General features: G+C 43.1%; 3 protein-coding genes across 4 annotated transcripts; 1 reads left to right on the plus strand and 2 right to left on the minus strand.

The window, feature by feature from the left end:
* Positions 1 to 330: 330 nt before the first annotated feature.
* LOC136430737 (E3 ubiquitin-protein ligase RMND5A-like) lies at positions 331 to 6,398 on the minus strand. Its single transcript, XM_066421602.1, has 9 exons — positions 6,154 to 6,398; positions 3,963 to 4,108; positions 3,708 to 3,845; positions 3,473 to 3,573; positions 3,027 to 3,193; positions 2,412 to 2,577; positions 1,884 to 1,986; positions 1,309 to 1,463; positions 331 to 1,154 (listed from the first exon to the last, which is right to left on the minus strand). The coding sequence occupies exons 1-9, from the start codon at positions 6,287 to 6,289 to the stop codon at positions 1,091 to 1,093; spliced, it is 1,176 nt and encodes a 391-aa protein (XP_066277699.1). The 5' UTR covers positions 6,290 to 6,398; the 3' UTR covers positions 331 to 1,090.
* Positions 6,399 to 6,695: 297 nt separating this feature from the next.
* LOC136430739 (E3 ubiquitin-protein ligase RNF103-like) lies at positions 6,696 to 12,546 on the plus strand. 2 transcript variants are annotated; one of them, XM_066421607.1, is made up of 7 exons: positions 6,750 to 6,817; positions 7,745 to 7,764; positions 7,960 to 8,084; positions 8,409 to 8,526; positions 8,989 to 9,122; positions 9,371 to 9,486; positions 9,931 to 12,546. In XM_066421607.1, the coding sequence occupies exons 3-7, from the start codon at positions 7,977 to 7,979 to the stop codon at positions 11,657 to 11,659; spliced, it is 2,205 nt and encodes a 734-aa protein (XP_066277704.1). In that variant the 5' UTR covers positions 6,750 to 6,817; positions 7,745 to 7,764; positions 7,960 to 7,976; the 3' UTR covers positions 11,660 to 12,546. The 2 variants fall into 2 exon arrangements, with proteins under 2 accessions (XP_066277703.1, XP_066277704.1); XM_066421606.1 differs by lacking the exon at positions 7,745 to 7,764 and having other exon boundaries at positions 6,696 to 6,817; positions 7,940 to 8,084.
* A 1-nt stretch (position 12,547) lies between these two features.
* LOC136430740 (heparanase-like) lies at positions 12,548 to 18,953 on the minus strand. The gene is made up of 10 exons (XM_066421609.1): positions 18,581 to 18,953; positions 17,836 to 18,071; positions 17,112 to 17,282; positions 16,609 to 16,780; positions 16,278 to 16,325; positions 15,913 to 16,113; positions 15,636 to 15,747; positions 15,263 to 15,441; positions 14,661 to 14,813; positions 12,548 to 14,518 (listed from the first exon to the last, which is right to left on the minus strand). The coding sequence occupies exons 1-10, from the start codon at positions 18,868 to 18,870 to the stop codon at positions 14,359 to 14,361; spliced, it is 1,722 nt and encodes a 573-aa protein (XP_066277706.1). The 5' UTR covers positions 18,871 to 18,953; the 3' UTR covers positions 12,548 to 14,358.
* Between the last annotated feature and the right edge of the window lie 513 nt (positions 18,954 to 19,466).

Genomic DNA, 19,466 nt, shown 5'->3' on the forward strand with positions numbered 1-19,466 from the left:
TGTGGGCTGTTTATTACGTGGTGATTGCTAAACGACCATTGAGCGACTAAAATTGGATTTGTGTGACCCTTGATTCTATTATTGGAATATGATGCAAGATGTAAAAGTCTGGTTTAGAATACAAGAAAACAAACAAAATGCAAAAAGATCCATTCTTGATCTATGAAATTTGTTGAGCAACCTGTCAAATGTTTGATTGCTAAGCAATCAGTCTCTTGTGGAAAGGAGGTGTTGGTTTAACCTGAATAAGGAATTTGGTGTACAAGTTTACATGTGGCCATTCATCAAACTATTCTGTCTTTCTGGAGCTCAATAGAAGACAAATGACAGTTTCTGCAGTAGGTAGAGAGATTTAATCACAAGTGAAGGGAGTCTCTCAAGTCTCAATAGTTCATCCTGCTTCTCTATATAATTACAGTAACTCGGTAATCTGCTACCATTAGATGTTACTCCTTGCTATATAAATCCAACTCATTGTGGTGAGACCAGTACAGCTTACTTCATACCTTACACATGTAACTCAATGCCATGTTTATACAAGCCACCAATGGGGTTCAACTTTCTACCCTGTGAAATGCTCCTTTAAGCAATTTTCATGACAGTGCAATCCTACAATATCATCTGCAGCAATCCTACAAGATTTCACATTAAGTACATACATCTACCTTTTTGACATCTTTTAGAGAGGCTAGCTGCTTCACAAGTAATGCAAGACAAGACTGCGTATACCATGGGAGTCTAGTAAAGTTTTCACTTGATGTTTTAAATGTTTGAAAGTCAATTTTACCACGCTTTTTACCCTGGTTGTTGACATTGCTACATGCATCCGGATTTTCCTTTGTTTGATCCAAGTTCAAATTGTAGTCCATGGAGTTACAAGTTGGTTGTGTAAAAAATAGACTTGTCCCTGCCAAATTACCAGGAGGTGAGTTAAGAGGAGGTAGCAGAGGAGGCGGATGCTTCAGTAAGACACAATTTCTCTGAATTATTGGTACATTCACAGCCTATGACTTAAATAATGTTATATATAGGTTGGACTCTGTAGTCTATATATTTGCTGTACAGTATGTACATATCACGGTGAGACAGCTTAGAACTGGACTGGACGGGCGTCGACTGCATTCTGCTCCATGGGACAGTACGGACACTTCACCCTGGAGGGAGATCAAAGTATCTGTTAGGTTTAGGCACAACCACTTCTCAAGAAAATGTGGCTTCACTAGAACAGTAATAACATTCATATGGTTTCACCAGTAAAATCCCACAGCAAAACCCACCACAATAGCTGTAATAAGCTGAACCACCTACTTGTTATTCGTGTTCAGCTTATTAAGAGCATCTCTGGAGATCACATGACCACAGACCAATCGTACAGGAGGGTTTGTCTCTGTGGTCTGCTGTCGGAGGATCGGGCAGGCGAAGATGGAGTGGTAACGCGTCTCCCCGCCAAGGTCAATCTCAATCTACAGGTCAGTACAACAGAGAGCACCTGTTGTTACTCCACAGCAATAGGTGCAACAAAGCATCATTGCATGATGCAGATTCATCAATTTTAATTCCATGGCTTGAAGGCACTCTTAGCTTCTTCAGAAGCTACTCCCCATTACCAAAAGAAGGCAAATGACAAATGAATGGCAGTTATCTATGTTACATTATTATTTTTATCTAAGGATATCTTTACATCATATCTGGTATTGTTACATGATTTAAGTAAAGAACATAGATTTTGCACTTTAAATGTTGTAGTCTTGCATTTACAATGTCCCCAGAAACTTTCCTTGGCAAATGCATTGTGCAAAACCAAACAGCATCAAAATATTTTTAAAGACATGAACATTGTTCCTCAAAACTGTGACGTTCCTCTTCAACTGTGCTTTACTTACAGGCAGCTCGTCCTTCTGGTTCCACACATTGGTGCACTGTCGCTGCTTCATGACGTGGTTAATATTCAGTAGAGATGGAAGTGAGATACAGCCTGCTGCAAATCTGTAGTATGTGACAACACAAGAGTTACCATGAAAGAATATAGCTCCGTAGAGTACATGGTATAAGCAGTGAGTTGTGCTATACTAAGATGGTTCCATGGGCACATTGCACAAAACCTATACTACATTAAGGCTACATTGTATAAGGCGACATAATACATAGGGAGACGGGCTCGCACTAGACTACATACATCCTGTAGGGAAAGGTCTAACACTAGCAAGAGGGATTCACAGAGTTCATTCTATAGAGGAGGACTTTTTCTAATTTTATGAGAGAGGAAGCCTAAAGCGTGTATCTCACTGGACTGTGTGCCGGTTTGCTTTCACTATAACATAAGAATGCTTGGCACAATTAGATTTAGTCTTGTGAAATACCCACTTTAGATTGTATATGAAGACCATGTTGTATATAAAGGGGGAACTTACGCCACACTGAGCGGACTCTCCACAGACAGGCCGAGCAGCTGGCAGGCGTCACGTGTGAAGACATCACAGATATCCAGCCAGTGGATGGGGTCCAGCAGGTGGAGGTAGGGGGAGTTGTGAACACCCTGTTGTACATACAGCAGGCTGCCCATCAACGTCTGGATCTCTGGGGGTACAGAAATGTAAAAATAAGCACAAACAACAACAACAACCTCATAACAACAAAAAGTCTGATGAACACAGGCAACAGTAAAAACAAGCACATTTTGTTATCTCTCTCTTAAAGCTGCATCATTTTACATTAGTGGTTGATGGTTATACATGACGTGGTGCTGTAAAGTGAGAAACTTGTGAAGTCTATTCGCTTTTTTTTTCTAAATAGCTGGAGTGTTCGCCGAGTTGAAATAGATATGCATACACATCCATCAGCTACTAGCCTAGTTTGAAAAATGTGTTTCTCGGAAATAGAGCTCTTTAGATCTTCATCTAGCCATCAATTGCTGTTAACATCATCCATTATGGTGTCCAACATGACAGTTAAAAATAGCTACTTTTACACCACAGATGTTTCCACATCATTTATTCCCCCAACACACATAAATAATCGCAACAAACCTTTTGCATGGCGATATGCAAAGGGCTCAAAATTCCTCGAGTAGAGTAGTGCCTCCATCTGTCTAGCAGGGCCCCCTTTCAGCAATTCAATAAAGTGCAGCCTGTGCAGTTTGAACTCCAATGCACTGCTCTGCTGCTGCAGCCGTTCACGATTCCGCTTTGCCCACCTAAGGAAAAGAGAAACAGCTTTCATTAGAACTTCTATTCTGATAATTTTTTTCAAAGGAATCAGAACTCCTATTCTAATGGTTTTTGTCAAAAGAATAGAAATGACTATTCTTATGATTTTTGGCAATGAGCACAATGGAGAGTGCAAAAATCAAGCAAAATCTGTGGGGCAACACAAGAAAAGAATTCCTACATGCTGATAATTTTCTACCAGCTTATGCTGTTTATGACCATGACTATATCAAAATGTTACACTAATGTAGGATAGAACTGCTTACTCTAAGGCAGGAAAGAGGTTGTGCTGTTTCAGGGCCTCCAGAATCCTGTTCAGCTCAAAAAACGGCTCCTTCTGGGCCTCATCAATCTGCAGCCTGGCATCCTGCAAGAGAATAGTAGTACAATGGGATTAGTGAAGATACAACAATGGTAATGGACAATTCATAATGGCAGCAACAGTGAGAACAGAACATGGTAACACAGAACCATGACAATACACATCAGGATATGTTTCACCTGGATCAGCTGCTCGCCGATGTCCAACATGCCCTGGCGGAAGAAGTGCTCGCAGATAACCTCGTTCAGCAGCGATCGTTTCTCCTCACCGACAAACGCACCTTCTACCGAACAGGCACTGATGTCCTGGATAAAGTTCTGTAGAAAAAGGAAGCAATAATCACTCATACTTGTATCTGTAATATACACTACTGTTTGTCATGAGAGTTGGATGCATACACACAAAAACCACATAGAAACTAAAACAGTCCTGACCCTGTCAATAGCTTTGCCCACTTTGGACACGGAGCTGTGAAGGTCCTTGTGGTCATTGGACAGGCGCTGGCAGGTGTCCTTCACTTTCTTCAGACACTGGTTCAGCACCAGTGACTGGGTGGCCGTCACATCCGAGTCATCGTTACCTGTCAGCATATCAGCAAGAAACAGCATTGTAATTTAAAAGGGCTAAATCGCTAATACTAGTAGCCTAACACAAGCATGTACAAGCAGGGGCTGACTACCAGCTATCCAGGGGCAGGGCAGGATGATATCTGTTTCTGTATAGCTGGTAAAATTCCTATTTCTGACGCAACACACTTTTACACACCAGCTTCACAGGCATGCAGAACAGCAGTAGCTAGTTATATTATACTGAATGACCTAGAAGAGAAAAATGTACTAGTACCTTTGTTTCGCATACTTGAATAGGTGCTTGTTTCAAAGGAATCCTAGACAACTCGCCCCAAGTCCAACTCGCCCCAACTATTTACTACCAACTCGCCCCAAATTAGGGCTTATCAAACCTGGCTTTATACCGGTTTTACATCCATAAATCCTGCTTCTAAATATTACTTTACATGTCAATAAACCTTGTGACTCTAATTTAACATTTGTTTTCTTTTGCTGGGCACGTATTTAGCAACGAACTCGGGATTCGCTGGCGAGCCCGGTCAGCACGTCGGCCCGCCGTGTCACCGTGTACGGCCGCTAGCTCTAGTCTCAAGCATGGCGACCCGAAATACTGTTGCTTACCTTAGTGCTAGGAAACTTCAAGTTAGCTTCTTGGAGCATGTACTTGAAGAATAATTTGAGTCAGCAGTCATCAGCCATGCTTGAGATTACAGCGAGCGATCGCGAGCGGGCGCAGGTCCTGGTGAACCAGGCGGGCCGACATGCAGCATGGCCCGCCGGCGCCCTCGGCATCAATCGGCGTTAAATGCCGAACAGAGAAGAGAATGTTAAGATATTGAGTAACGAAGCTTTGTCAGCATGTTAAATAATATTTAGAAGCCAGAGATATGCATATAAAACCAAGTTTCATAAGCCCTAAACTGGGGCGAGTTGGTCGTAAATAGTTGGGGCGAGTTGGACGGTAACAGGTCTTTTCGCCCCCTGACCCGTTCGTCCCCTGGTCCTTTCGTCCTCATCATGGACATTTCGTCCTCCCATTTAACAACATTTAAACCCTAAATGACTAGTTATTTTATCACGTATTATTCAGATTCATTTAGATATTACTTTAAAAGCATTTTCCGGCAGCTAAACTCTAAGCCGGCGAAGTACTTGCCGTTTCCAGACGAGTCATACTTCGATCGCGGTACACTTCCAGTCGGTCTTGGGCAGCGTTTTTCAAAATACAGTCCCATACAGTCAATTTCCTTGTCAAAATTTCATTTCAGTCAGCTCATTTACTCACACAAACTCCGTAAAAGGCGCCCACGAGCGATTTGCAACATGCGTAAACATCCAAGATGGCGGGCGCGGCGGCGGCGACATGATGATGTCCCTCGCCGCTCGCCCGTCACTTTAGTCATGTTTATAGTGTCGGTTTTCCAACGTGAAAGACTTGAGAAAGCAACACTGAAGGTTTTTTGAGATGTTATGATGAAAATTGAGTACTTTGTAATTGTGAGACAAGCGTCATCCTAGAACGAAATGTCCATGACGGGGACGAAAGGACCCGGGGACGAACGGGTCAGGGGGCGAAAAGTCTTGTAACCAGTTGGACTTGGGGCGAGTTGACCTGTTACCGGGTTTCAAAGCTACATGTATTTTTACATAATGAAATTCTTATATTCATCATGAACTGAAAGAAATTGAGAACCTGACATCTGCGAAGTGATAAATCAAATTCCAAGTTTTGTCTGTCCGTGACACGTTTCTCACATAAAGTAGTCTTCAAAACAACAACCAAAACATCATCAAGGATGATAAACAAAAAAATATAGACCATACGTGAGAGCTTTGGAACCAAAGAAACGTAACAGAAAGGTAATAATGATTACACTGCTGCCTGATATACGGCCAGTTTCACTTTCAAAATTATCCGAATATTAGGCAACAAAAAACAACACCTGTTTCTTGGATTCTCAACCAACGATTTCTTTGTTCTGTCATCACCCGGGCCCCCTCCCTCTTCCTGTGAGTTCAAAACAACTTTTCCCCACAATAGCCGTCCCAAACTCACCTTCTGATAGCTCCTTCCTAATGTTGGATATATGCTCTACTAGGTCCTGTAAGGTCCTGCTGCTATGATCACCCACAGCCGCAAATTTAGACAAAACTTTGTCCACTTCTCTTTCGACATTTACGCAGGAGTCCATTTTGGATAGCTTTCTTATCAGACTAGTTCATTTCGCCTAAAGGAGTTCATTATTCAGTAGACGATACAGACAACTGAATGGACATATAATAATACTGAAGTTAATAAAGGTTAAATGTTAGTATGAAAGTAGAAAAAGTAAGTATTTCCAGTGGTTAATTGGTATTTTAATTTCTCCTATGACAAACCAAACCACCCCTCCTTTTGTGGCAGTAAAACGGTCCATACTGAAGGCTTCTGGGAAATGTTGTTGCAATTTCTGGGCTGAACCATACAGGGTCGCGGGGTGGAGTAAGCAGAAGAAAAACAAGTCTGAAAATACACGCAACCATTAGCCAGGAAAATTTGACAGAAGAAACGCAAATATTAAAAGAATAGATGTGTATAACTCTTGGACCGAAACACAGACAGGGAAGTATACATTTTTGTTCCCAGTCCCGATTGACGTGTTGTCTTAATGACGTCACAGTTCGTGACCTTTTCGCGCCATCTTAGCTATTTCGTCAACAGCTGAGTTGGCTGGTGGGAGGTAACTATGTTTGTTTTCTCCTGATTTATTTTCGGATTCTCGGATAAGTTTGACTCCTATACTCGTTATGATGCTTAAACATCACAACTATAGCTTTGCCTTGTGTTTTAAGTTTCTAGATCGGTCCCCTTCGCAGGATATTTTTCGAGAAACTTTTTCCTGCTGGAATGCTATGATCGATTGGAAGTTATAAGTATAACTGGGCGATGTGAAAGATTTAAAGTGCAGTAAGGCGTTTGATTTGACGTCAAAGTCTTTTAACCAATGTCAAAACCAGATTAACAGCAAACTGCTATGTATGCATATCCCTAGCGGTCTCTTCACTTATTCAGGACTGTATGATGATAATATGGCGTACCGTCAAGCAATTAGGATCTACTATTTGGTAATATAGACTGATAGATGAAATGACTTCCACCCCCAGAAAATTGTTAATACATAGGGCCTCATTTTTCTTTTCCCCACGAAATACCTATGTGTTACAACACCATAAAGATTAAGTCTGTAGGGTCTTAAGAAATTGTGCAAACTGTCCCAAGGGACTCATATATTTGGCAGTGTTGACAGCTGCAGGTCAGGCTTGACAGCTGCAGTTCTGACAGCTGTACCCTTCTATGACAACTCCTGGCTGCCGGTTTACCTTCCATCTGTTACTGCCCACCTGCAGGTTTGTAGGCATGATCGGAGGTGGTACAGCTGATTTATCTTACATCTGTTCCTGCCCACCTGCAGGTTTGTAGCTGTGATCGGACGTGGTACAGCTGATTTATCTTACATCTGTTCCTGCCCACCTGCAGGTTTGTAGGCATGATCAGAGGTGGTACAGCTGATTTATGTTACATCTGTTCCTGCCCACCTGCAGGTTTGTAGGCATGATCAGAGGTGGTACAGCTGATTTACCTTACATCTGTTCCTGCCCACATGCAGGTTTGTAGCTGTGATCGGACGTGGTACAGCTGATTTATCTTACATCTGTTCCTGCCCACCTGCAGGTTTGTAGGCATGATCAGAGGTGGTACAGCTGATTTATCTTACATCTGTTCCTGCCCACCTGCAGGTTTGTAGGCATGATCAGAGGTGGTACAGCTGATTTATGTTACATCTGTTCCTGCCCACCTGCAGGTTTGTAGCTGTGATCGGAGGTGGTACAGCTGCAGCCATGCTAGTGCGGCTGCTGCTGCTGCTGGTGTACCTGTGTCTGCTGATGGTGGCTGTGCGGCTCCTGGAGGCAGCCACCTGGTTTGAGGCTGGTTTCCTGGCCGGACAGGTGAGTAGACTGGCTTGCGTTGAGGACATTTGTATCAGAAAGGATTGGAAATCTTTAAGGCTGCTCTCAAGCCAAATGTTAAGCTTTATTTCACATATGCAGCTGTATATGCAGCTTTGTTGTACCCTGTTTAATAATCTTTAAGAGCTGTTGTCATCATAAAAGGACTTGCTAGTTAGATAGCATGGTTTGTATGAACCAAAATACCATTCTCAGTTATAGTTGTTACTTCCCTGTTTGTTTGTTTTTTGGTTTGTAAGATGCTGAAGTTACAGTTCAAATCTGAAAGCAAAACATGAAACATGATGGTCATTATTCTGCTAGGTGCTGGATCCACTGTCCATCAGTGTGCGGAGGTTGAAAATGATACTGGACTCCCGAGGTGTCAGTTATAAAGGCGTGTTGGAGAAGAGAGAACTGACAGACTTGGTGGAAAACTCAGGTGAGAGACTACTAATGGGGAAGAACTAAGGAGATGATTAAAAAAGATAACTTAGGTGAGAGACCATTATTGGGAGAATAAATCAAGTGAGAGGCTGTTTGTGAGGAGAATGTGGAGTACAGAAAATTGCTTAAAGAGCTTAGAACTCCGATCGTAAAACGGAACTTATTGCTACCAAGCATCCTCATTCAATAGTTTTAGACAACACTTACAGTTAGATGTGCAAGCAAGGGTTAGGTGTGACAAGTCATTCAGTGTAGTATAATCAGGTGCTGTTGAGCCGCGTGCCCACGAAACTGGTGTGTTATGCCAATGGGCAGTTATACTGGCTATACAGATACAGAAGAAAATAAAAATCTGATGAGGGCAGCTGTTTTGAAGAATCAAGATTAGAGACAGGCCAGTGGGACAAAACTTTGATAGGAGACTGCTACAAATGATATATCCAACTTTTGCCTGCAGGTGAGCCAAAGGAAGGTGAGGTTTTGCTGGCTGCTGAGGAAGAAGATACAAAACCAACCAGCACCAACTTTACAGGAGGGCCCCACTTCTATGAGGAGGTTGAAGACACCAAGGACAGTGTTTGGCTGGTTCAGGTAAGAATGGACTTCACTGCAATTTTACAATCTTAAGATTTATTTCAAAATGCCCTTTGAGATAACAAGAATATCTGAACTACATGTATTTTCATGATTTTGCAAACTCGAAACTTTGCAAACTCGAAACTAACATGCAAAGTGGTTTAGGAGATCCTGACAGCACCAATAGTTGCTGAGGGCCAGACTTCCATAGAAGACACCATCATTGTGGACCAGAGAACTGACCAGATTTCTCCTGTCCACAGGTTATACCTGAAGACCACATTCCCTTATTAGGGCCCCAACAGTGGAAGAGTCTGGTCAGGAAAGTCTCACGGTTTGGAATACGAACAGGAACCTTCAAATGCCACCTGGACAGGAAGTAAGTCTTAGAAACATGTACAAAACATTGCATTCTCAGTCACTGATGAAGATAGTGGATACTATCTGAAACATCTTACTCTTTAGAGAACCTATCCTGTTGCTTGATTTATTTTCTATTACTTAATGCTCCACCTGGATGCCCAACCTTCATCAACCAAACGTTTAATTATTTTTTTTCTTTTTAATGACAGGAATTATTTACACATATTCTGTAAATTTGGTTGTTGACTCTGCTGCTAGTATGATCTGAGGTACAGAATACTGTGTGGTCAAGATCTACTCAATAGTAAGAATTTCATCTACAGTGGCTTAATGGGATTGCAGCTGCCAGTTTAACCCTTCATGAGCCAAGTCCAAATCAGCCTAGGAGGGTTAAGACAGTACAGTGAGTCTTTTTATTCAGTGACAGTACAATAACTTCATTTTTTTCTGTCCCATGCAGACTGTGTTGGAGGAAAGGCTGGGACCGACCTAGCCTGGCCCTTGCCCTCCCTCGGGGTCACCAGGCCAAAGGTCACATCTCTGTGCGAGTCTTCAACACCCCCAGCAAGGAGCAGACCATTCTAGACTGGATCAACCAACATCTGTCGTCTCGAACCCACTCAGTTCTGTCCCCACACCAGTTACAGACGGACTGGCTAATGAAGAACCAGACACATCCAGTTCAAGTGGTCTTCTTCTCCCGACTGAAACAACCCCCCATGTTCTACTCTGCCCTGAGTGTCAAGTTCACTGGCAGGGTCAAGTTTGGCTACATGAGGTTGAACAAAACCCGCAGCGGTCTGGACATATCAGGGAGAGAAAAGATTCCTGGCATCCTGGTCATCACTCCAGAAAGGAGGTACTGGTACGGGACAGGCAAGGGAGAGTTGCTGAACTTGCAGTCTATGCAGACGTACCTAAGGACTATGCAACCCGAGGTGAACGACATCTTCCTGGTGTGTTTGGTGTTGGCGAACCTGATGGCGGTGCTGGAATTGTTCCTGTGCAGAGGACAGGTGGGGGTGGGGGTACTGAGGCTGCTGTGGGCAGTGGGTAAATACAACTGTATGCTGCTGATGGTGTGTCTACCTGTGGTCGGGCTGTTCCAGCTGCCCTGTATGGAGGGTGTGGTTCAGGCAGGACTCATGGCTCTCCGCAACATCAGCAGCTCTGCTCTAGTGGCCCAGGCACGGCAAGACTGGCTCCTCTACTCCTCTCACAAACCATTCCTCGCGGGAACTTTCCTACTGTACAGCATGGTTGTCGGAATCATAGCATCTAAATGGAAGCCTGAGGAGGAACTGGCCGAAACAACACCGACTGAACAGGCAGGGACCAATGGATGGTGGAGCTCATTCATGAACTACTTGTTTCAACCAATCAGCACTTTCAATCACACCCGTCCACCAAACCTCATTGGACTAGAGGACGGGCTTGATTACCTGATAGAACGGCTGGCTGTTCCGGACCTGTGGCTCCACCCTGTCATTCCCACCGACTATGTACGAAATTTGCCCGTCTGGCTGTACAAGGGAAGAATGCCCCTTGTGAGGAAGGTTTGCTCCAAATGTTGTGGCTGGGGGGGTTCTGCAGATCAAGCTGCTATGGTAATGAAGTTGCCTACTGGTCACTCTGAGTCCTCCAACCGTGTCATGAATTTGCCTCCCTCCCCAGGCCGCACAGGCCATAGACCCCCCTCTCCAGGCCGTCACCCATCACAAGTCCACAAGTGTAACAAGACCCCTTCCACAGATGATACCCCCTTAAATTATACAGATGGTTCTGATTTGGCAAAATGTACCTGTGGGGAAAGGTCAAACGATGCACCTGGTCACTGTAATGTGTACAGTCACAATGTGAAAGTTCCATCCAAACATAACAACACCCCCTCGAGCCCTGACCCACCACCTGTTATGCCCACCACCAACCTGGACAAACCTTGTACCTGTGGAAACCCCCAACAGACCCCTGCTGCCTCAGGCTTCCCCCTGGGGATCCTCCACTGTGAGGACTGTGCCATCTGTCTGGAGGAGTATGAAGTCGGCTGCTCCCTGCTGGGCCTGCCCTGTGGACACAGCTTCCATGAGAGGTGCATCATGATGTGGCTGTCTGCAGGGAACCATTGCTGCCCCGTGTGCCGCTGGCCAGCCTTCAAGTTTAAACCTGCACTCCATCTCCACTCTGAATAACCTCACATTTTCCTTTTAGTGTAAATTTTAGCTCTATTTCCACTCCACAATAAACCCATGTCAGGCTTCAAGTGTTAACCTTAGCTCCATCTCCACTCAGAATAAACCCATGTCACCTATGAAGTGTAAAGCTGTGCTCCTACACCATTTGTAATAATTCTTAGTAAGGTTTCAAATGTAAAGCTGCACTCCAACTTAAGTCTTGCTACAAAACATTTATACCTGCTGGCGTTAGGAGCCACTAATGTCCATGCTTCAGTCTTTACTGATGTAGTCTGCTGAATCATGGCTGTATGTGTAACTCCTTGGTCTTGATATGATTTGAGTGAATATGGGGGGTATGTGTACATTTAGAATGCAGGTATTGTATCACTTCTGCCGAATAGTACAACTGATAGCCATTGAGACCTTATGTGAGTTAATCATTTGAGTTTTCAAACATACTACTAGAGACAGCCACTAATACATATGATATGGTATTTGATATTATTTGTCCTCTCCCAAAATGTCATATCTTTGCACTTTAGAATATCAAATTCAAGTTGAATTAGGAAAGTGTGTGCTACAGAAGTTACTCAATTTCTCTTATGTCAGAACAGTTACAGATTCAGATTTAAGCCAAACTTAAAGTTTGAAGAATCACCTGTACTGCAAATAAGAAGCTGGAAGCAGTTGTAAGCTGTTGCATCACCATCTTCACCCTTAACAGTATATTTTAGCTTTGTAAAATCAAGAAGAAGAAAAAAATAGTGATACACAAGGGTGTCATTTACTCATTACAGACATGTCAAGACAGTCTTGGGATAAAGTCATGGCTACACAATACATTGGAACAAATTGCCATGTAGACACGAGGCCATTAAAGAAATGGTACAAGCAAAACAGAAGTGTGGTTTGTCATCATTTATTTCATACCTATTCTTGGATTAAAGAAATTGACCTAATAGATATATTATGAGTTGGTCCTTAGAGCAACCAGATTTAAGTAATTTGCTAAAGGGACCTCTATACTTTCCAAACAAGCAACATATACCACATATCAGTAGGGTTTTATGAAGACATGGGGTAAGCTTCAGAGATCCCACCAAGTTGTTTAGGTGGTATGATGTCATATGTTTATAAAGGACTAACATTTGGAAATTTTTATAATATTTTTACTTTCTGTTGAGTCACAAAACATTTGATGTTTTACATTTACAACTTAATCATTCTCATTGTTCATTGTTTTTAAGAAATACATGTTTTGAATACATATCCATGATTTTTCGATGGTTCACAACACTACATCCCATGGAACTGTTTTCACATACGTTGGAAATATGTTTGTATGTGCACAACATTATCCCATGAATTGTACTCACACATCACAATACCCCATTGAACTGTATTCACAAACAACATTTTCATCCCATGATTTGTGTTCACAAACAAAAATGTATCCTTTGGAAATGCATCTACACACAGCTCTGCATCCCATGGGACTGCCTTCATACACGTCACTGGGTACCAGTAATGTTAGGCTAGATTGAAGCACACTATTCTATTTTAACAAAGTTGTAACTTCCCAGAAATGTTTACTGCTCTGACAAAAAAAAACATTCATATTTTCTTATCAGAAAACAACACAGGTACAGCCATAAGTACTCTAATCCTGTCTATTACACCAGAGCTTATACACACCTATCTGGAACTTGCACCACCTTGAAATAATAAATTAGTTGTAACAATACATCTTAGCTGACAACCAAGACAATCTGCACTGTGATAGCATTTGTAATTTTGCCATGGCACACAATTGTTATATGTTCTCTGATGACAAGTATATAGCAACTGTCCAGATTAATGTTATTTATATTTGCCCTTTTATTGCTATTGGAATGTCACAGTAGACCATCAAAGCCCCTCTAACTTTCAATGTTGCAAATAATGGAAGACCCCTACTCAGCCAAGGGGCCAATCATGCCAGTTCAGCTCCAGCTGATAACCTCGTCAACACACAGACAATATTGCAAATACACAGCAAAAATAGGGTTAAGTGACACTCATGTAAATATACAGCCAATGACAGCGCTTGATACTTACCTTGACTATATACGTGTACAGCCAAACACAAGGATTGGCATGGCTTTTTTAAATGCACCATCAATCACAAGGCTTGTTACAAGCCATGTACATCTAGCCTGCTTAATAGCATATACATATACATATACATATACATCCAATCAAATAGTCATGATCCCTATAGATATACAGACAAATAATAATCCTTCAGAAGGCCTAAAGAGACAGAAAGTTAACAATTTCTGCAAAGTTAAACCCCAAAACAAAATATACATAGCATTATAGAGCGTCTACACACACAGGTGTGGAAGACCATTCATGATTGTTCTGAAAGTTGAAGAGGTTAAACTCCCCATTCAACTTGCATAGCTTTCTTTTATGAGAGGGAAGCACTTTTCCTCTATAGCAGTAATTATCACAAATAAAGTTAACTTAAAAATCCACGGTAAGTTTGTTCCTTGGAAAATTTATCTCTTTGTACATTCTGTTGATCTTGAAAATGACACTACTGATGACCTTACAGGCTTCTGTCTATGGCCTTTGGCCTCACACATATCTGAACATGACCTTTGGCCTTACAAGCTACTAGACATGGCCTTTGGCCTTTCAAGTTGCTAGATACATGTATGACCTTTGTTCTACATGCAGGCAGTTGCCTGGGCATCTGGTATAACGAAGAAGCCAAAAGTGAGAGGCGGCATGAGCAGTGTGGTGTTAGATGGCAGCTTCTGTGGCCCCAGCTCTGGGAGGGTGCGGTCATCCACCATCACCAGCTTCCTGCCATTCAGCTCCACATGCCTGACAAACAGACAAGGTCTATTATAGTTTCAAATTTTCAAAATCATCCAGACTGCCATATACAACACACAAAGTTTCTTGATCTTTCTAAATAAAGATTTTCTGCAAGTCTTATATTCTAGTAGATGGTGGATCAAGTCACCTGGATGTCAGGCCCTCCTCTCCATGGGGGGTCAGTAAATACTTGTCAACCTTCTTGAAGGCCAGGTGTCCACCCAGTCTGACTGCGGCGCGGTGGTCCTGATGCAGGTTCAGCACATACAGTGTCACAGACCCGTTCTGGTACCGCTGGGGACTGAAGGGGAACACATGTCAAGATAGGAAAAGCAGCTGTTAGTATTGACACCATATGATAGCTGAGGCAGCAGTATCAGGGAGAATACTAGTACCATTCAGCCCCAGGGACAGCCACATCAGGTTGAACACCATTCAGCACCAGGGACAGCAGTGTTAGTGTGAATGTCATTCAGCACCAAGGACAGCAACCTTAGTGTGAATATTATTCGGGGACAGGGATAGCAGTGTCAGTGTGAATGTCATTCAGCATCAAGGACAGTAGCGTTAGTGTGGATACCATTCAGCCTGGGGACAGCAGTGGTAGTGAGAATGTCATTCAGCACCAGGGACAGCAGCACCAATGAATGTCATTCAACACTATGGACAGCTGTGTCAGGATAAATACCATGCATCACTAGTGCAACTGTGAAAAAACATGGTTCAGTTATTGCAATGTGTAAAACATACCTGTTGGGGTTGGTGCAGTGTGCATAGACCCGGATTCTGGCAGATTTTCTGTCCATCTCCCCTGCTGTCCGCTGCTCTTCTGAGCTATTTGTGACCCTGACCTCTGACCCATCTGTGACCTGGACTTTCAGCACCCTGCTGCCGACCAGTTGTTTGTACAGCAATGACAACCAGTAATCCTGCCAAGGAACAGTTGATTGTACAAGTTGGTTGTGCAGGAGATTTCAATGACTGTTAGGAATTCACCTTCTTACAAGCATAAACTCATCGTTTTCAGTTACAGTACTTACTTTTTCCATACTTACTGTCAAGGTGTTAATCTTTTTTTAAAATTTTGACAATGTTTGATGATATTGACAGAATTCATACATACAGGCAGTGGGTCCAGGTCCTTGCTAATCAGGGCATAGTTCGCTTCAAACAGACTCTGTCTCATGACCACGTCCAGAGAGAGCTGGGCTGCCAGACCCAACTTATCCAGCCACCTGAACAAATGTACATCACCATTGTCACTTGTAAACAAACAAACATGTCAAACATTTAAAAAAATGATATACTATATTCGTCTCCTTAGTTGAAACTTACATCAAACCACACCTTCATTGCTCTATTGCCCCCCTCCCCCTCCTTCTAAAGGTACCGCCACTTACATGAAACCGGCCACAAAGCTGTCGGACAGTTCTGGTGCCCCCCCTCCCCATGCAGAGCTGGTCTCCCCCAGCCACACAGGCAGACTCGGCGCCGTCATGTTCACAACTCTGTTGATGGTTGTAATCTGTCGGGCAAGCATGTCCAGCAGGGTCGGGTCGGTGAAGTTGTCCAGGACAGCTGTGCTGCCATCAATGTAATACCTGACAGGAACACACAAGGTAGGAGCAAGTAAGAAGTCATGATCTTAACTGCTCTGTAAGCTTCTAAGGTCCCTTATGACTCTGGGTATCACATCTGGGAGGAAATCATTCTGAACATTATACTAGTATGTAGAGAATACCTGATAAGTACACATAATACTCACTGATGCCAAGTGACAGCATCCAGGACACTAGCTGCTACTTGAAGAAATCTGTCAGACAAAAACAGTCATAACATAACAAATAACTACAGACAACAGACAACAGGACACAGCAGTTACTGGTAGTTTAACATTTCTAACCTTCTCCCTTTTGGCTAACCCATTAACAATATAGAATTGGCAGCCAAACTGCTACTTGAGTGCGCTAAAATGGTGATGTACATGACAAATACATGAAGTTCAGAATCAGAACCAAACGCAATTACAGCTGCCAGCAGATGTAAGGTACACAGAGTAAATGCAATTAGTTTATGCATGACTTTCTGCCGCACACCTTTGCAGGAAGCGAAGTGTTTTGTTCTTAAGTCCGGTTGTGTCTGGTCCTGCCAGGATGCTGTTCTTGAAGGCTGGACTGGAGGACAGGAGGCTCCTGAGCTTGCGGAAGTCATAGCCGAGGGTGGTGGCATTCACTGTCCGGTTTGACAGCTTCTGCAGATGGTTGGGTTCTAACAAGGAGAGAGACATGTAACTGTTACCACAATACATTTTTACACAGTCAACAGAGGAGATTACAGTATTCAACAGCAGTACTAGACATGCTGTCAACACAGGAAATTGCAATCAAACTGTCAATAAAGGTTCCAGTGCGTGACTTAACTGTACAAATACGCATTAATGATGTAGGAGACTGCCATGTGCAACCTTACTGCACAATCATGTTGGGAGATTATGGTGCATCTGGGAGTAAGTAAGCAGTTTTATGACCAGAAGGCTAACATTTTAGAGTTTTCTACAAGGTCAAGCCTACATCCCCCTGTCTTCTTGGCTCTAACCCACCATTTCCCAGCTCCCAGTTGACCTTGAAGCCCCTGGCTGCCGTGTAGTTGAGCAGAAGCTGTGCGTTTGATGAGTCCCACAGTGACCCATTCCGCAGCAGCACATTCAGACCAAAGATGAAGTCGTATCCCACACACCTCGTAAAGGAGTTCAGGTGGTCCCATTCCACTTCTGTAGTAATAACACAGTTCAGGGGTGTTACTGTAAACCCTATACTTAAAGAGAATGTGTGAGTTCGTCAATGTTACAACTTAGGCCATAGCAAGTAAATTTTATGGATGACAGCATGTACATTGATTTTTTAACAAGAATTTTAAAGACTTTTTTTTAATCCTCTGGCAACATACAGAAAATAGGAAAAAATGTCGCAAACATCTGTCAGTTCTCTCACAAAAAACGGCCTAGATGCCGTTAATAGGCATTTGCACATGTAGGAATCAGGTAAAAAATCCATACAAATGTGCGGCACAATCATTGTGCTTGCAAGCTATAGGAATATTGCTCCTTGTCACTAATTTACAGGAAGACACAGTACATTCCCCATGCACTTTTGCCTGTGCGCATTACATTTGAAGCCTACAGAGGATGTTATCCATACAATTTACTTGCTGTGGCCTTACAATGTTTCAATGTAGTAACATTTTTATGTAGTATGACCCTGCAGTATAATTTACATCCATGGGTGTATATTTGACAAGCAATATACAATAATTACGGTGCCTACCTGACATTGTAAAATTTTTGAAAACCTTCCCCTCCGTTGCATTTGCTCCAATTCCCAGGCCTTCCCACTTCGTGCTCTCATTTCTGTTGAGTGTACAAATGTCTAACTCTGGACCGCTGGCAAGTTTGGAGATATCTTCCTCAGTCGGTTGGAAGATGAGGAAATCCTCTGCTGTGCCACCCAGACGGAGAAAGGCAGGGGCAAGACCAGCTGCCAGAGTCTGGAACCGCTCGGATCTACAGCAGGGGGAAATTATGACATGATACTATTGATATACATGTGTAATCGTTTAGTTATAGGATTCGTAAAGGGCTCAGGGACAGGAGAATGCAATAGCCTATGGCAGAGTCAGGGCTATGGAGTATGGGACAGCGGGACAGTGGAATTCAGTAGCCAGAGGCAGAGTCAGGGCTATGGGGCAGCGGGACAGTGGAATTCAGTAGCCAGAGGCAGAGTCAGGGCTATGGGACAGCGGGACAGTGGAATTCAGTAGCCAGAGTCAGGGCTATGGGACAGCGGGACAGTGGAAGGCAATAGCCAATGGCAGAGTCAGGGACAGTGGCACTTCTAATATGGCAGTCAGGGCTATGGGACAGTATGAGACTGTTATTACTGATACACATTGGTAGGGTCTGCACTCAGGCAGTAGCTTTTCAGATGACCGTGTTAGATCAGTTCTTCATCTACCTTAGCTGTGACAAGTCATAAATGTTACTATGAGTGTTTCTTTGCGCCTACCGCCTACCTTAGGAGAGGCAGCAAAGTACCGTGCTGGATCAGGTTGGGTCCCAGCGCCAGGGACAAGAACCGCCTGTCTACCTCACGCAGTGAACTGTCTGTCAAAATCTCAACCTTGGCCTGTGACTTTTCCAGACTCTTGTTGCCATAGTAACTCTTGTTGCCATGATAACCCGAGGCACTATCACAGACTGCCGTTACAAGCAGTATGAGAAGAGCCAACGTCATAGAAACACGTGGATTTTGGTACAACCGGAAGATCTTTTTCCAGACATCATACCGTGACCATATGAACATGTTGCTAACACGTTAGTAAACTGAAGCAAAACGTTAGGTAGAGTGAAGTCCGAGACAAGTGGAGGCCGTGATTATAACAGTATACGCAACAAGCTCATGATATTAGCCCGTTCACAGTTCAACCTTACGTCAGACCTGTTTTGAACTTTCAACTTTAACCCGTATAGAGACCTAAGATGACCCTTTCTCGTGAAGCGGCTCGACCAAGTAGCCTCCGTTGCAGTCCTTTTCCCCGCAGCTTTTTTTTTATATTCCCCTTCCAGTGGGAAGGGGGATATATTGTTTTTGCTGGCCTGTTCTTCTTCTTCTTCTGCCAAAAACCAGGCCAAGTAGATGTGTGGTGGTAGGTCTACTGATGGTATTGCAGTAAGTTACATGTACCTTATGTTACATGGTACGGATGTTATATTTGAGATGTAGGTACCAATAGATTATGCTAATGAGGGCTTATTTGCATAATGTATGCATAAACTTGTATTTCTGTTGCCGTAAAAGCTGCAGATGTCATACTTGAGATGTAGGTACCTTTAGGAAAGGTGAGCACACCTGGCCATAAATTATGCTAATGAGGACCTCATTTGCATGATTTATGCATA

The sequence above is a fragment of the Branchiostoma lanceolatum genome, chromosome 3 (assembly GCF_035083965.1).
Source record: "Branchiostoma lanceolatum isolate klBraLanc5 chromosome 3, klBraLanc5.hap2, whole genome shotgun sequence".
NCBI lineage: Eukaryota > Metazoa > Chordata > Leptocardii > Amphioxiformes > Branchiostomatidae > Branchiostoma > Branchiostoma lanceolatum.

Bases quoted from the DNA above. Each gene is read 5' to 3' on its own strand.
- LOC136430737 (XM_066421602.1), bottom strand. From the start codon at position 6,289: ATGGACTCCTGCGTAAATGTCGAAAGAGAAGTGGACAAAGTTTTGTCT. The intron at 3,574-3,707 runs GTGAAACATATC...ATTCTCTTGCAG, and splicing joins TCGGCGAGCAGCTGATCCAG to GATGCCAGGCTGCAGATTGA. The intron at 2,578-3,026 runs GTTTGTTGCGAT...CTGTACCCCCAG, and splicing joins TGCATATCGCCATGCAAAAG to AGATCCAGACGTTGATGGGC.
- LOC136430739 (XM_066421606.1), top strand. From the start codon at position 7,977: ATGCTAGTGCGGCTGCTGCTGCTGCTGGTGTACCTGTGTCTGCTGATG. The intron at 8,085-8,408 runs GTGAGTAGACTG...TTATTCTGCTAG, and splicing joins CTGGTTTCCTGGCCGGACAG to GTGCTGGATCCACTGTCCAT. The intron at 9,487-9,930 runs GTAAGTCTTAGA...TGTCCCATGCAG, and splicing joins AAATGCCACCTGGACAGGAA to ACTGTGTTGGAGGAAAGGCT.
- LOC136430740 (XM_066421609.1), bottom strand. From the start codon at position 18,870: ATGTTCATATGGTCACGGTATGATGTCTGGAAAAAGATCTTCCGGTTG. The intron at 16,326-16,608 runs GTGTGCGGCAGA...TTTGTCTGACAG, and splicing joins ACACTTCGCTTCCTGCAAAG to ATTTCTTCAAGTAGCAGCTA. The intron at 16,114-16,277 runs GTGAGTATTATG...TGTTCCTGTCAG, and splicing joins GATGCTGTCACTTGGCATCA to GTATTACATTGATGGCAGCA.